Source organism: Chiloscyllium punctatum, chromosome 20 (genome assembly GCF_047496795.1).
Source record: "Chiloscyllium punctatum isolate Juve2018m chromosome 20, sChiPun1.3, whole genome shotgun sequence".
Lineage (NCBI taxonomy): Eukaryota > Metazoa > Chordata > Chondrichthyes > Orectolobiformes > Hemiscylliidae > Chiloscyllium > Chiloscyllium punctatum.
The window spans coordinates 167,956-184,898 of NC_092758.1; the positions used below are offsets into that span (position 1 = coordinate 167,956).

Sequence of the window (16,943 nt, forward strand, 5' to 3'; positions counted from 1 at the left end):
TGGGCCAGCCAATTCTGTACCCAGACAGCCAAATTTCCCTGTATCCCATGCCCCCGACTTTCTGAATGAGCCGGACATGGGAAACCTTAACAAATGCCTTACTGAAATCCATATACACCATATACACTGCTCAACCTTCATCAATGTGATTTTTACCTCCTCAAAGAATTCAATAAGGTTTGTGAGGAATGACCTGCCCCTCACACAGCCATGCTGACTGTCTCTAATCAAGTTGTAAGTTTGGTCGCTGAGCTGATAGCTTTGTTTTCAGATGTTTCATCACCATGCTAGATAACATCATCAGTGAGCCTCCGGTGAAGTGTTGGTGTTCTGTCCCTCTTGCTATTTATCTGTCTCAGTTTGTTATGGTAGATTATATCATTTCCGGTTGTGTGCTTTTCCAAATAATCATAAACACTGTCTCTTAGAATTTTCTCTAATAATTTGTCCACCACCATCATAAGACTGACTGCTCTGTATTCCCCAGTGTGATCTCTATTCCCTTTCTTGAACAAGAGAATAACATTTGCCCTCCATAGCTCTATCTGATCTTTGCTTCCTCAACCTTAAATAAGCTTCCTTCTTCCTCTTGACATACATTTCTGAAGAAGGGTTACTTGACCAAAACATTAACTCTGATTTCTCTCCACAGGTGCTACTCACCTGCTAAGATTTTCTCACAATTCCTGTTTTGTTTCAGATTTCCAGCATCCGCAGTTCTTTCAGTTTTTGTTTAGCAACATACGTTTGCCTTTATTTATTGATTGTTGCACCAGCACTGATTCAAGAACAAAGACACTCTGTATTGAACACCAATATTCCTAGCCCTCTCACCATTTAAGAAATATTCTACCAAAACCAATAATTTCAAAGTGAATAATGTGATTTATTTAAACTAAATTCCACATGCCACAGAAATTGTTGGAAAAGCTCAGCAGGTCTGGCAACATCTGTGAAGAGAAATCAGAGTAAGCATTTCAGGTCTGGTGACCCTTCCTCAGAAGTGATGGCAGCAAGGAACATGTGGATTTTTATGCAGAAGCTGGAGTGGAGGAGGGGGGCAAGGGGTAAATGATAGATGGAGATAGAGCCCAAAGAGAGAGAAAAGTAGTTGGGCAGATGAAAAATTGGATAACAATCTGTTTGGAAGTGTGAATAGCCATTAATGGGGATTGTTGGTGGCTAAAACAATGGATATAAAGAAATCTCGCCTCAGAGCATTATCAGCTAGCTGAGTTTAATAAGAATACAGGTTAATGAATTACCAGGGAAAAGGTGTGGCCTATTAAAGAGCACAGGGGCAAACTGTGCATAGAGCTAGTGGACAATGGTGAGGTCTGAAACGAGTATTACTTATCTGCATTCAGGCATAAATACGTAAGGCCTGATGAGATGTATTCCCATTGCTATTGGGAGACAAGGGAGGAGATTGCTGGGGTCCTGTTGGCGATATTTAATATTTTACTGGCCACAGACAAAGTGACAGATAACTGCAGGATAGCTCATGTTGTTCCTTAATTCATTGAGAGCAGCAGAGATATGCCAGGTAACTACAGACCTGTTAGTCTGACATCACTGATAAAAAAATATTCTAAGGGATAGGATTAATCAATACTTGGAAAGGCAAGGATTGATCTGGGATAGTCAGCACAGATATGTTAGAGGGAGATCCAGCCTGACCAATTTAATTGTGTTTGTGAAATGGTGACTGTATATATATTGATGAGGATAGTGCAACTGATGTGATTTACATGGACTTCAGTAAGGCGTTTAACAAGGTCTCACACGTAAGGCCATGATAAGGGCCCATGGGATCAAAAGCAAGTCAGCAAACCCAAACCAAAATTGGCTTACAAATAGGAGGCAAAGAGTATTAGTGGAAGGTTGTTTTTGAGATTAGAAGCTTGTTTGTTATTTATATTAAGGATGTCAATGCTGAATGTACAATGTTTAATTAGTAAGTTTGCCAATGTCAGGAACATTGATAGTGTTTTTGTTAGAAAGAAGTATGGTCCCAGGCTGCAGTCTGAAATTGATCAGTTGGTAAGTTGTAGATTCCATTGTAGATGGAATTTGATCATGATAAGTATGGGGTGATGCATTTTGGGAAACCTAATAAGGGATGGGTGTACACAATGAATGCTAAGATCCTAGGGTATATTGGGGAACAAAGAGAATTTAGTGTACAAGTCCATAAACCCCAGAAGGTGTTAGCACAGATAAAAAGGATGTTGAAGAAGGCATACAAGATGCTTGCCTCCATTAGCTAGGGTATAGAATATAGGGCTGAAAATGTGTTGCTGGAAAAGCACAGCAGGTCAGGCAGCATCCAAGGAACAGGAGAATCGACGTTTCGGGCATGAGCCCTTCTTCAGGAATCTTCTTCATGAAGAAGGGCTCATGCCCGAAACGTTGATTCTCCTGTTCCTTGGATGCTGCCTGACCTGCTGTGCTTTTCCAGCAACACATTTTCAGCTCTGATCTCCAGCATCTGTAGTCCTCCTTATAGAATATAGGGGCAAGGAAGTCCAAAAGACCATAAGACGTAGGAACAGAAATTAGGCTGTTCTGCCCACCGAATCTGTACCGTCAATCAGTCATGGCTGATAGGTTTCTTAACCTCATTCTCCCGCTTTTTCCACACTCCCCTTGATTTCCTTGACAATCAAGAACCTATCTATCTCCGTCTTAAATATACTCAATAAGCTGGCCTCCACAGCCTTCTGTGGCAGTGAATTCTATAGATTCACCACTCTCTGGCTGAAGATGTTTTTCTTTATCTTCGTTCTAAAAGGTCATCCTTTTACTCTAAGGCTGTTTCCTTGGATCCTAGTCTCTCCTACCAATGAAAACATCATTCCAACATCCACCCTATCCAGGCCATTTCAGTATTCTGTAGTTTCTATTATATTCCCCTCATCTTCCTAAACTCCATCGAGTATAGACGTAGAGTCCTCAAACATTCCTCATATGTTAAGTTTTTCATTTCTGGGACCACTCTCGTGAACATCCTCTGAACACGCTCCAGGGTCAGTACATCCTTCCTGAGATATGGAACCCAAATCTGTGCACACACTCCAAATGTGGTCTCACCAGGGCCTTATAGAGCCTCAGAAGGTTTTATATTCAAGTCCTCTCAAAATAAATGCCATCATTGCATTTGCCTTCCTAACCGCTGACTCAACCTGCAAGTTTACCTTGAGAGAATCCTGGACCAGAACTCCCAAGTCTCTTTGTGCTTTAGACTTCAGAAGATTCTCACCATTTAGAAAATAGTCCATGTCTCTATTCTTCCGACCAAAGTGCATGACCTCAGTCTTTCCCATGTTGTACTCCATCTGCCACTTCTTTGCCCACTCTTCTAACCTGTCCAAATCCTTCTATAGCATCCCCACCTCCTCAACGTTACCTGTCCCACTATCGATCTTTGTATTATCTGCAAATTTAGCCAGAATGCACTCAGTTCCTTCATCTAGATCACTAACGTATAAAGTGAAACATTGTGGTCCCAACACTGATCCTTGCGGAACACCACTTTTGCCTCTCTTTTGCCCTTTATATATCTAAAGAAACTCTTACAGTTTTTCTTCATATTACTGGCTAGCTTACCTTCATATTTAATCTTCTCCCTCTTTATTAATTTTTTTATTGCCTTCTGTTGGTCTTTGTAAGCTTTCCAACCCTCTGGTTTCCCACTGTTGTTCGCCATATTATACGCTTTCTCTTTTGCTTTTATCCAACCCCAAGTTCCCTAATCAACCGTGGTTGCCTCATCCTCCTTGTACCATGCTTCTTTTTCCTCAGGATGAATCTCTGCTGTGTCTCCTGGATTACTCCCAGAAACTCCTGCCATTGCTATTTCACTGTCTTTCCTACTAGGCTCCTCTCTTAGTCAATTCTACCCAGCTCCTCCCTCATGCCTCGGTAGTTGCATTTATTCTTCTGTAATTCCCTTACCTCTGATTCTATCTTCTCTCTCTCAAATTGCAGAGTAAATTCAATTATATTATGATCACTGCCTCCTAAGGATTCCAAAGTTTGTGAGAAGGTTTGTAGCTCAGGTGCTTGTTGTTGTGGTTCTGTTCGCCGAGCTGGGAATTTGTGTTACATATATTTCGTCCCCTGTCTAGGTGACATCCTCAGTGCTTGGGAGCCTCCTGTGAAGCGTTTCTGTGATGTTTCCTCTGGCATTTATAGTGGTTTGTCTCTGCCGCTTCCGGTTGTCAGTTCCAGCTGTCCACTGCAGTGGCCAGTATATGGGGTCCAGGTCGATGTCCAGGGATCCTAAGGATTCCTTCACCTTTAGCTCCCTTATCAATTCTGGCTCATTGCACAACACTAAATCCAGTATTGCCTGCTCCCTCGTGGGCTCCACCACAAGCTGCTCCAAAATGCCATCGCATTGACATTCCACAAATTCACTTTCTTGTGAATCACTACCAAACTGATTTTCCCATCCACCTGCATATTGAAGATCCCCATGATCACTGTAACTTTGCTTTTCCTACACATTTGTTTCATCTCTCGGTCTATCTTGCACCCCAGCTCCTGACCACTGTTTGGTGGCCTGCACATAACTCCAACTATGTTTTTTTTTAATCTTTGCAGTTCCTCAATTCAACCCACACAGATTCTACACCATTTAACTCGACTTTGTTTCTTACTATGCTTTAATTTCATTCCCTTACTAATAAAGTTACCCACTCCCTCCGCCCACCTGCCTATCTTTTTGATAATGTATAACCCTTGTTACAACTTTATAAAACATTGGTTGGGCCACAGATGGAATATTTCCAGTTCTAGTTGTCACACCATCAGAAGGATATGATTGCACTGAAGAGGGTGTAGAGGAGATTCATCACGATATTGCCTGCTGGGATGAAAAGTTTCAGTTATGAGGAGAAACTGGATAGGCTGGGATTGTTTTCCTTAGAGCAAAGGAGGCTGAGGGGGGCAGCAATTGAGGTTTACAAAATTATGAGAGGCACAGTCAGAATAGATCATGAGAATCTTTTCTATGTGACAGACATAAGATTAGTGCGAGGAGTAAGTAATTTAGAGGGGGTCTGAGAAAGAAAAATTACCCAGAGAGAGATAGAAATATGGAACATGCTGTCTGACAGGGTGCTGGAGGCAGGTAGTCTCATAATATTTAAAAAGCATCTGGATGAGCACTTACAATGCCAGGTCAGAGTAAGCTAGGAACCAAGTGCAAATCAATAGGATTAGTGTAGTTTAGTATTTGTTGGACCGTATGAGGAGGCAATGGCCTAGTGGTTTTATTGCTGGACTGTTAATTCAGAGACCCAGCTAATGTTCTGAGAATGCAGGTTCAAATTGCACCAAGACAGATGGAGGAATTCGAGTTCAATAAAAAATCTTGAATTAATTGTCTAATGATAATGTACAGTTCCACATTGCAGGGATTCTATGATGACCATAAATCTATTGCCGATTATTGGAAAAACCTATCTGGTTCACTGATGTCCTTTAGGGAAGAAAACTGCGTATAGTTCTGCTCGCCACAATACCAAAATGATGTGGATGCTTTGAAGAGGATGCCGAGGAGATTCAGCAGGATGTTGCCTGGTATGGAGGGCGCTAGCTATGAAGAGTGGTTGAGTAGATTAGGATTTTTTCATTAGAAAGACAGAGGTTGATGGAGGGTGGTGGTTGGGGGAGCGGGTCCTGATTGCACTCTACAAAACCATTAGAGGTATAGATGGGGTGGATAGCAAGAATCTTTTTCCCAGGCTGGGGGACTCAATTACTATGGGTCACGAGTTCAAGGTGAGAGGGGAAAAGTTTAGGGAAGATATGCATGGCAAGTTCTTTATGCAGAGAGTGGTGGTGCCTGGAACACGTTGCTAGCAGAGGTGGTAGAGGCAGGCAGGCACGATAGCATCATTTAAGATGTATGTAGACAGATACATGAATGGGCAGAGAACAGAGGGATAAATATCCTTAGAAAATAGGCGACAGATTGAGATAGAGGAAATGGATCAGCGCAGGTTTGGAGGGCCAAAGGGCCTATACTTTGCTGTAATTTCCTTTGTTCATTGTTCTTTGAAACTGCCATGCTTACCTGGTCTGACCTCCATGTGACTCCAGACCCACAGCAATGTGGTTGACTCTTAATTTCCCTCTGGGAAATTATGGATATGCAATAAATGCTGGTATAGTCAGCAATGAGTAGCAAAGAATAAACATAATGTACAGAAGGGCCTATTTCTATGCTGCATGTCCTCTGACTCTGTAACTGCCTGAACAAGTAATATTTGCAGAATTGCTGACAATTTAGACATGAAGGGGTGTACTGATACAGCTTTTGCTGGGAACAAGAATCTGATTGGTTTATGGACTAGTGACCAGTTATCAATGACAGAAACCTCTTTGCCTGCCAACAGCTGTATAATTGGTTCTCAGATAAATGAGCATCTTGGAGCTGAGAACAAGTTCCATTCAGAGAGAACAGCTCAATTAGTGTCTCTGTTCTCTGCAGTCAAAACTTATTGTCACCCTGGAGAGAACTAGTTTGTCTTTCCTTCAACAATGTTTGTAAGCTATGACTTTTAATTGATAAGTCAGAGATTTTTTATTAATGATTCAGCAACATTGTCTCTCTTTCTGACTAGTGGAAATGGTACAGAAAGTCAACTGAAGCAACATGCTGTCTAGAATATGAGTTATAAGAATAAATTCAACAACAGAACCTGGGAACAAAGACTACTAAAAAGCTATCTTTTCAGATTAATTTTGTCTGTAAGAGGAGTTTAAAAGGCGATTAATTAGTTCTATATCCTAACGATTTCTAATTGTTTACCTGTAGCTAGAACCTAATTATTTCTGATAAATAAGAGTTCTTATTGAGTACAGAAACCTGGCCCATGGTTCTGTCAACCTGGGTGTGAAAGACAAGGAATTGAGGCATTCTTTGTACTTCTTAAAATCTGTAACTTTGTGACAACTGTGAGAATAGCAGGGCTTGATTTCCAGCATGCTATCCCAGTGAGGTGTGACAATTTTGATTCCAAAGGCATGGTTTTAATGTAAAAGGTGAGCAGCAGTAATTTCAGTGCTGACACTTGTGATACACCAATTTCAACATTCTGCCTCTCTAAGTCATAATGCTTTATTGCTGTCCCTGTATTCTTCTCGAGACAAGTGAGCAACCTATTCAGAAAATATCTTAGATATTAAAAGTGACAGTCCTCTGACCTGTACAATTTCATTGCTCCATATACTTGTGTCAAGTTTCAAGCTCTGTACTTTTGAAATGTTTGTTCCTAAGCCCCGATGTTCACCTGGAAAAAGCAAACAAAAAAAAAGGAAATCACTGTTTCATCTGAAAAATCTGTACCCTCCTCCCACATATATTTAAATTATATTCTGGCAAGTTGAAATTGTTGTTTGAAATCTGACAGCTAATTTGGTAATAGCTGTTGACAATTACCTGCACATCTCTTACAGATAACAACACAAAGGTTAATGGATGCCCAGTCAGGATTCTGTGCTTTGCAGTCTGCACATGCTTTGTTTGATTTGTTAGACCAGATCTTCTCAGCCACTTCATAGTCAGACAGAGTCTCAGCAATTGAGTCCTGAAGTGCCTCAATCCATTCTTTCTTCTCTCGTTCAGATTCTGCTGTAAAACTGCACCATTAAAAAGCACAACACATTATTCTAGTAACATTGTCATTTAATCCATTACTTAATTCAGTTCAGCCTGCCTTTGTCTACTTACAGTGTATTTATTTTGCTTGAAATCTCAAAATGAGAATTTCTGACCCAGGTAAGATAGCAATGGAGGTCAATTCCATTAGTTGGCTGAATAGGTGATGCTTTTCATTTGACCCATTTGAAAAGCTGCAATTAATTTGGGTCAATCACACAGTAGACTTTCATGCAATGTGGAAATCATCACTGGTTAAGATTTTATTCACATAGATATCTTTTACACTCTGCAAACTTACTCAGCATAAAATTACAGCTTATTGACTTCCATTTTCTGCAAATTTCTCCATGAAAATATGTTATATATAACTCACAAATTTCTTTCTTTTTAACTTTCTTTTCCTTCTTTTTTTGTATATACGTACACTCTATAGAATTCTAAACTTTAACATATAAATACAAATCAAGTTTACTGTTTGGACATAATCTAAGACAAAGCTACTTTATATAGAGCACTGGAGTATAATAGGTTAATGTGGCATGCCAATACAAGTTGATGCCATATCACATGGAACTGGGATCTGTGGGAACAAAGTTCTGTTAGAATCCTGTGAAAGTCGTCTCTGTAACTAACATCAACAACCAATAAACTTTCATTAGTTTGCAGCAAAATGACTTCCAGCTCTTAAATGTCAGAGGAAGTGATAGCAAAGAATTGTATTGTATTGTATGTTGGTAATCGAGTAATCTAGTGACCAGGTTATTTTATGGAGAACTGAGTTTGAATCCCATGACAACAGAAAATGAAATTTGAATTCAAAACAACTCAGGAATCAAAAGTCTAATAATGACTATGGGCTGAATTTTATGTTTTTCTGGCAAAGTGGCAGTTTTTAAATTCAGTTTCTTGGAGGGTTTCTCGCCAAGACACCGAATGAGATCTCTTGCTGTATTGTACTATTTTTGTCTCATTAACTATTTAACCTGACTCTATAGCACACTACTGGACTGATATTAGCCCCATCTTACCTCATGCTTTTCCCTGACTATGGCTGGGAGAATCTGAAATCAACCAACATCTCCAGCACCAGTGCCATCTTTAACAGGCTATTGAGCACTTCAACAAGCTCTGTTAGTCTGGAGCTGCCCTGAAGAGTTCCTGACATTTGTTTCAGACAAGGCAGACAGGTGGAAATTGGTGCCCTTCTCTCTGGGTAGGGACTTGGAGGTCCTGCTGGACAGGATGATTTGAAGATAGGATGTTTATTTCCTTGGGACCAGATGTGAGGCCCATGCCCAAACTAGTTCAAGAGTGTCCCCCTGGGTCAGTGCAGTCTCAGTATCTGAAGGAATGCCCAGTGATATTGGAAGGAGGTCAAAGGTCAACTGAACTCAGTAGCAATAGTGTGTATCAGCTTCAAGATGCACCGTAGAAATTAAACCCATGACCAGTACCATCTGTCTACAGCATGTGGACAGCAGTCGTCCAAGAAGGCAACTCACCACCAACTTCTCAAAGGGCAAGTTGGATTAGGCAATAAATGCTGGTCCAGCCAGCAATACCTATGTCCAATTAATGAATAAAAAATAAGTTTCCAGAACCCAGTTGCATCATTAAAGCCTGGTGGCAACACTCTACGAACCTTTCACTGAGGGTCAAGTGACAAGGTTGAAGGTGCAAAAGTGAAAAGTCTTTGCCCCAGATTTGACTAAAATCATGTAACATTATACATAGCCACTACTTATGACCAGAGTTCTACAACAGCTGACAACAAGATGATGCAGAGAACTTCAAAGAGTGTCTCAGCATCCAGATCCCAGAGGAATTCTTGACCAAAGTGTGCATTGGAAACTCATTCAGAAGCCAGGAAGAGATCAGCTCAAAGGCTCCTTTAAACAGTCAGCAGCTGGATCAACAATATTTGAATATGCCTTGGGATGATTAGGAATCCACTAAATACGAACCAGTCATCCTCTTATACAATATAATCATAACAATATTTTTTCTGATTGGGCACCAGTTAAATGAATGCTATTCTGGTTGGCAATCTGTAACTAATGTCGTGCCTCAGGAATCAGTGATGGGACCACAATTATTCACAATTTATAGCGATGACTTGGAGCTGGGGAACATGTGTAGTGTGTCAAAGTTTGCAGATGATACTAAGGTGAGTGGCAGAAAAAAGTGTGCAGAGGACTGAGAAACTTTGCAGAGGAACATGGATACTTTAAGGGAGTGGGCAAAGGTCTGGCAGATGGAATACATTGTTAATATATGTGAAGTCATTCGTTTGGTTGGAGTAACAGTATTACTTGAATGGTAAAAGGTTGCAGCATGCTGCTCTGCAGAGGGACCTGGGTGTCCTTGTACATGAATCACAGAAGGTAGGTCTGTAAGTGCAACAAGTAATTAGGAAGGCAAATGGAATGTTGTCCTTCATTGTTAAAGGGATTTTGTTTAAAAGTAATGAGGTTACATTGCAGCTGTACAGGGTGCTGGTGAGGTCACACCTGGAGTACTGCATGAAGTTTTGGTCTCCTTACTTGAGAAAGGATGTACTGGCACTGGACGGGGGCAGAGGAGGTTCACTAGGTTGATTCCGGAGTTGAGGGGGTTGGCTTATGGGAGAGACAATGAGCAGGCTGGGATTATATTAATTGGAATTTAGAAAAATGAGGGAGGATCTTCTGGAAACATACAATATTGTGAAAGGAATAGATAAAATCACAGAATCCCTACAGTGTGGAAACAGGCCCTTCAGTCCAACAAAGAGTGTCCCACCCCAACCCCATTACTCTACATTTACCCCAGACTAATGCACCTAAACTACACTATAGGCAATTCAGCATGGCCAATTCACCTAACCTGCACATCTTTGGACTGTGGGAGGAAACTGGAGCACCCGGAGGAAACCCACGCAGACATGGGGAGAATGTGCAAACTCCATACAGTCACCTGAGGCTGGATTTGAACCTGGGTCCCTAGCGCTGTGAGGCAGCAGTGCTAACAACTGAGCTGCCGTGCCAAAGAGAAGATGGTTCCACTGGCAGGTGAAACTAGGACAAGAAGGCGTAGCCTCAAAATTAGGGGGAGCAGATTTAGGACTGAATTGAGAAGGAACTTCTTCACCCAGAGGGTTGTAAAACTGTGGAACTCCTTGCCCAGTGAAGTAGTTCACGCTACTTCAATAAACATTTTTAAAGCTGAGATCGACTTTTTTTAAACAAATAAATGAATTAAGGGATATGATGAGAGCTCGGGTAAGTGGGGCTGAGTATGTGAAAAGATCAGCTATTATCTTAATGAATGGAGGAGGAGGCTGGAGGAGCCAGATGGCCTACTTCTACTCCTAGTCCTAGTTCTTAAGTTCTAATGACCTGACAGCAACCTTTTCACACAGAGGGTGGTTCATCTGTGAACTGAACTGACAGAGAAAATGATGGATGCAGGTACATTTAAGAGACATTTGGATAAGTTCATGAATGGGAAAGGTTTGGAGGAATACAGGCCAAGCACAGGTGGATGGGACTAGTTTGGTTTTGGAACATGATCGGCATGGACTAATTGGCATGAAGGGTCTATTTTCATGCTGTATGACTCTTTGACTTCCTCTAATCCTCTGGCAGCTAATTTTGATTCTAGGGCCCTAGGTCATTGATCCATCCACCAAGGGGCACAGATTAGAGGTGCAGGAATGCAATGTTGTAATGCACAAAATTTTGGTTAGGCCACAGCTAGAGCACTACATCCAGTTCTGGTTACCACAGAACAGGCTGGAAGGAGTTGCAGATGAAATTCTCCAGGACGTTGCCTGGGTTAGAACATTTTAGCAATGAAGAGAGGCTGGATAGGCTGGCGTTATTTTCTTTAGAAGGAAGTGAGGATTGCAAATACTGGAGATCAGAGTCAAAAAGTATGGCACTGGAAAAGCACAGCAGGTCAGCATCCAACAAACAGGTGAATTGACGTTTCAGGCATAATAGGGTCATAGAGTAACAGAGTGTGTACAGCACAGAAACAGACCCTTCGGTCCGATTTGCCCATGCCAACCAGGTATCCTAACCCAATCTAGACCCACATGCTAGCATCCAGCTCATTGCCCTCCAAATCCTTCCAATAGGAAGGAGACGAGAATTGCATGCAATATTCCAAAAGTAGCCTAACCAACGTCCTGTACAGCTGCAACATGACCTCCCAACTCTTATACTCAATATTCTGACCAATAAAGGAAAGCATACCAAATGGTGGAGTAGCAGAAAGCATAAGGGACGGTCAAAGAATACAAGAGGATATAGATAGACTGGAGAGTTGGGCGGAAAAGTGGCAGATGGATTTCAATCCAGGCAAATGTGAGTTGATGCATTTAGGCAAGAAAAATTCTAGAGCGAATTATACAATGAACAGAAGAGCCTTGGGAAAAGTTGATAGGCAGAGAGATCTGGGACTGCAGGTCTATTGTACCCTGAAGGTTGCTGCACAGGTGGATAGAGTGGTCAAGAAGACATATAGTATGCTTGCCTTCATTGGACGGGGTCTTGAGTATAAGAGCTGGCAAGTCACATTAAAATTGTACAAGACATTGGTTCAGCCGCAGTTAGAATTCTGTGTACCGTTTTGGTCACCACATTACCAAAAGGATGTGGACGCTTTGGAGAAGGTGCAGAGAACGTTCACAAGGATGTTGCCTGGTATGGAAGGTGCTAGCTATAAAGAGAAGTTGAGTAGGTTAGGTTTGTTTTCACTAGAAAAAAGAAGATTGAGGGGGGACCTGATTGAAGTTTACAAAATCATGAAGGGTATAGACAGGATGGATAGAGACAAGCTTTTTTCCCAGGGTGAAGGATTCAATAACGAGAGGTCACGCTTTCAAGGTGAGAGGTGGAAAGTTTAAGAGGGATACACGAGGCAAGTACTTCACACAGAGGCTGGTGGGCATCTGGAAACCGCTACCAGCAGAGGTGGTAGAGGCAGACACGGTAGATTCATTTAAGATGTGTCTGGACAGATGCATGAGTAGGTGGGGAGCAGGGGACTACAGATGCTTACGAATTGGGCAACAGGTTCAGACAGTAGATTTGGATTGGCTCAGGCTTGGAGGCCGAAGTTCTTTGTTCTTTGTTGTTCTTTTCACTATCTTTTCTACCTGCAACTCTACTTTCAAGAAGTTGTGAACCTGCATTCCAAGGTCTCTTTGTTCAGCAACACTCCCTAGGACCTTACCATTAAGTGTATAAATCATACTAAGATTTTCTTTCCCAAAATGCAGCACCTCGCATTTATCTAAATTAAACTCCATCTGCCACTCCTCAGCCCATTGGTCCATCTGATCAAGATCCCGTTGTAATCTGAGGTAACCTTCCTCACTATCCACTACACCTCCAATTTTGGTGTCATCTGCAAACTTACTAACTACACCTGTTATGTTCACATCAAAATCATTTATATAAATAATGAAAAGTAGTGGACCCAGCACCGATCCTTGTGGCACTCCACCAGTCACAGGCCTCCTCTGGAGTGAAAAACAAACCTGCACCACCAGCCTCTGCTTCTACCTTTGAACCAGTTCTATATCCATATAGCTAGTTCTCCCTGTATTCCATGAGATCTAACCTTGCTAACTAGTGTCCCATGCGGACCCTTGTCAAACGCCTTACTGAAGTCCATATAGATCACATCTACCACTCTGCCCTCATCAATCCTCTTTGTTACTTCTTCAAAAAATTCAATCAAGTTAGTGAGACCTGAATTTCCACACACAAAGCCATGTTGACTATCCCTAATCAGCCCTTTCCTTTCTAAATAGATGTACATCCTGTCCCTCAGGATTTCCTCCAACAACTTTCCCACCACCAACATCAGGCTCATGGGTCTATAGTTCCCTGACTTTTCCTTACCACCCTTCTTAAACAGTGGCACCATGTTAGCCAACTTCCAGTCTTCCGGCAACTCACCTGTGACTATCAATGATACAAACTCTCAGCAAGCGGCCCAGCAATCACTTCCCTAGCTTCCCACAGAGTTCTAGGGTACACCTGATCAGGTCCTGGGGATTTATCCACTGTTATGCATTTCCAGACATCCAGCACTGCCTCCTCTGTAATATGCTCATTTTTCAAGATATCCCGACTTTCTATATCTTCCATGTCTTTTTCCACAGTAAATACTGATACAAAATGCTTGTTTAGTATCTCCCCCATCGACTGCACATCCACACAAAGGCTGCCTTACTGATCTTTGAGGGGTCCTATTCTCTCCTTAGTTACCCTTTTGTCCTTAATGTATTTGTAAAAACCCTTTGGATTCTCCTTAACTCTATCTGCCACAAAGCTATCTCATGTCCCCTTTTTGCACTCCTAAGTTCCCTCTTAATTGTACACCTACTGCCTTTATACTCATCTGAGGATTCACTCAATCTATCCTGTCCATACCTGACATATGCTTCCTTCATTTTCTTCACCAAACCCTCAATTTCTTTAGTCATCCAGCATTCCCTACACCTACCAGCCTTTCCTTTCACCCTAACAGGAATATACTGTCTCTGAACTCTTGCTGTCTCATTTCTGAAGGTCTCCCATTTTCCAGCTGCCCCTTTATCTGCGAACATCTGCCCCCAATCAGCTTTTGAAAGTTCTTGCCTAATACCGTCAAAATTAGCCTTCCTCCAATTTAGAAGTTCAACTTTTAGATCTGGTCTATCCTTTTCCATCACTATTTTAAAACTAATAGAATTATGGTCACTGGCCCCAAAGTTGTCCTCCACTGACACCTCAGTCACCTGCCCTGCCTTAATTCCCAACACTAGGTCAAAACTCTTCTTCAGGAATTCCTGATGAAGGGCTTATGCTCGAAACATTGATTCTCTTGCTCCTTGCATGCTGCCTGACCTGCTGTGCTCTTCCAGCACCACACTCTCGACTCTGATCTCTAGCATCTACAGTTCTCACTTTCTCCTTATAAGACTATGCCCATACTTCTAGAATCACCAACCAGTGGAAATGGTTTATTCTCATCTATTCTGCTTTTTCCTGTTAATATTTTGAAAACTTCTATCAGATCACAGCTCTCATGCTCAACCATTTTCAGAGTCTATCACCACTTTCCTGGGCCATTTAATTGATAATTCTGGGATCAAGATGAATTGCAAAACTCAGCGAACATCAAAAATTTTCCATCACTCTGTACAGTCAACAAACACCAGTGCTTTAATGTAGAGTTAAGAACATAAAACAGTACAGCACAAGAACAGGCCCTTTGGCCCACCATGTCTGTGCTGACCATGATACCATTCCACAGCAACTCCTGAAACAAGATTGGGTTTGGCACTGTGACACTCACCAACAACAATTAAGAATATGTTTTGTTTTCATACAATCTAGGAGCAAAAGTAGGCCATTTTGTGTCTCAAACCTGCTCCACCATTTAGCAATATCATGGCTGATCTGATTGTAACCTCAACTCCACATTCTTACTGTGCTCAATAACTTTTCAGTCCTATTAATCTAAAATCTGTCAATGGCTGTTTGTGAGATTCAGATCCTGTTAATTTGTGGTCATAGAAACAGCAGAGAAATTACAATACAAAGTCACTTACCTGAAAGTTTTCAAAGGAGTAATTATCTCAAAACTTTTACGATTAACATCACGAATTGTAGATCCCTGTACTCCAATCATTGTGATCCCAATCCCAGTTTTAAAACTCTGCCAATAAAGACAGTGCGTATTAGTATCGGTTTGCTGCACAATTCAAATGCATTGAAGATTTTTTTCTCACATTTTCAACAGGTATCAATGAAGCACTGAATGTCCTTGGAGTTTTGAAAATTTGCACTGTTAAGAAGTAGTTTTTAGATATTTCTTTATTATCCTGCTCAGAGATGTTATTGCACACTCTGGAGCAAGTGAGACTTGACAAGAGCACTACAAGAGATGTCAAGAAATAGCTTTTATTCTAAAATCACAAGTTGATGGCAAGAGTTAAGATTTTTTCTGAAGGATATCAGTAGTTAATAAACCAAAGGAATTAAATTTATACAGTGCAATATTCAAATCAAGGCCCTCTAACCACTAGCTTCATGAATTATTAGACCATCAATTTGAAATAGATTGCCAGCCAAACCTTCGAGTTGCTTGATATATTAATACATGATTTTGGTTTCATGCTAAATTTTCCATCCTTGGTCAGTGGAAGTATTCCAGCAGGTGCAAATCAAGCTGGAGGAACAGCACCACATTTCTCACTTAGCACTTTAAGCCTTCAGGACTCAACGCTGAGTTTAACAAATTCACAATGTGAACACTATCCAACATTTTGATGTTCACCCACCCAATTCCTCAGTTGTATAGGCTTGCTTTTGGCATTCCATTATAACATGTCCTATTAATATGAACTGTTCAGCGAGAGCTCTTCTCCATTATTACTACTATTCCCTTTGCCTTTTGTACTGGGCATCCTCCCCATCACCACTTGCTCCTCTTTCTTTGTCAACAGCATGAAATCCATTGCTTTTCCAAGCCCCTTCAGTCCTGGAGTAGAGTCACATTGGACTCAGAATGTTAATGCCAATTCTCTTTTCACAGACGTTGCCAGACTTGCTGAGTTTCTCCAGCACTTTTTACTTTTTTGTTTCAGATCTCCAGCATTCAGAATACTTTGATTTCCTGATACATTCTTTACTGATATTACTGAGCAAAACTGAAAGATTGTGGTGATAAAGGATCAGGTAAATAGGGAGATGTTGTATCTCGTTTTTGGTGTCATAGTTCAGAGATAGGATTTTGGGTGTGACTGATGAGTGGACCAATGTGTCCTTTGGAAGGGTGAGAGAGGGTACAATGATGTGTTTGATAGTGGCATCATGCTGGAGGTGGCCGGAATGGTAGACAGTGAGCCATGAGTATAGAAGAGGATGGCATCAAAGGTGAGGCTGAGGACAGGTCTACCATGGTTCTGAAAGGGAGGAGAAGAAGTGAGAGCAGTACTGCATGAGATAGATCCATCACAGTGCAGAGCCATGTTGTATAAGCTATGGTGAGTCCTCAGTTCAAAAGGAAAGATGTGTATCGGAAGCACTGCTGGAAATAATCATATTCTCTGAACAGGTTCAACAAACATGCAGAAGCTGAGAGAATGGAATCGGGTTTTAGGAACCATGGTGTAGGGAAGCTGAGAGAATGGAATCGGGTTTTAGGAACCATGGTGTAGGGAAGCTGAGAGAATGGAATCGGGTTTTAGGAACCATGGTGTAGGGAAGCTGAGAGAATGGAATCG

General features: G+C 41.5%; 1 protein-coding gene across 6 annotated transcripts in view; it reads right to left on the reverse strand.

Annotated features, from left to right (window-relative positions):
* arap3 (ArfGAP with RhoGAP domain, ankyrin repeat and PH domain 3) overlaps window positions 1-16,943 on the reverse strand; it is a 352,080-nt gene that overhangs the window by 157,802 nt on the left and 177,335 nt on the right. For all 6 annotated transcript variants that reach the window (XM_072590235.1, XM_072590229.1, XM_072590232.1 and 3 more), the window contains 3 exons: window positions 15,267-15,373; window positions 7,454-7,653; window positions 7,219-7,304 (listed from right to left, as the gene is read on the reverse strand). In XM_072590235.1, the coding sequence (XP_072446336.1) occupies window positions 7,219-7,304; window positions 7,454-7,653; window positions 15,267-15,373 (393 nt within the window). The remainder of the gene's footprint in view (window positions 1-7,218; window positions 7,305-7,453; window positions 7,654-15,266; window positions 15,374-16,943) is intronic.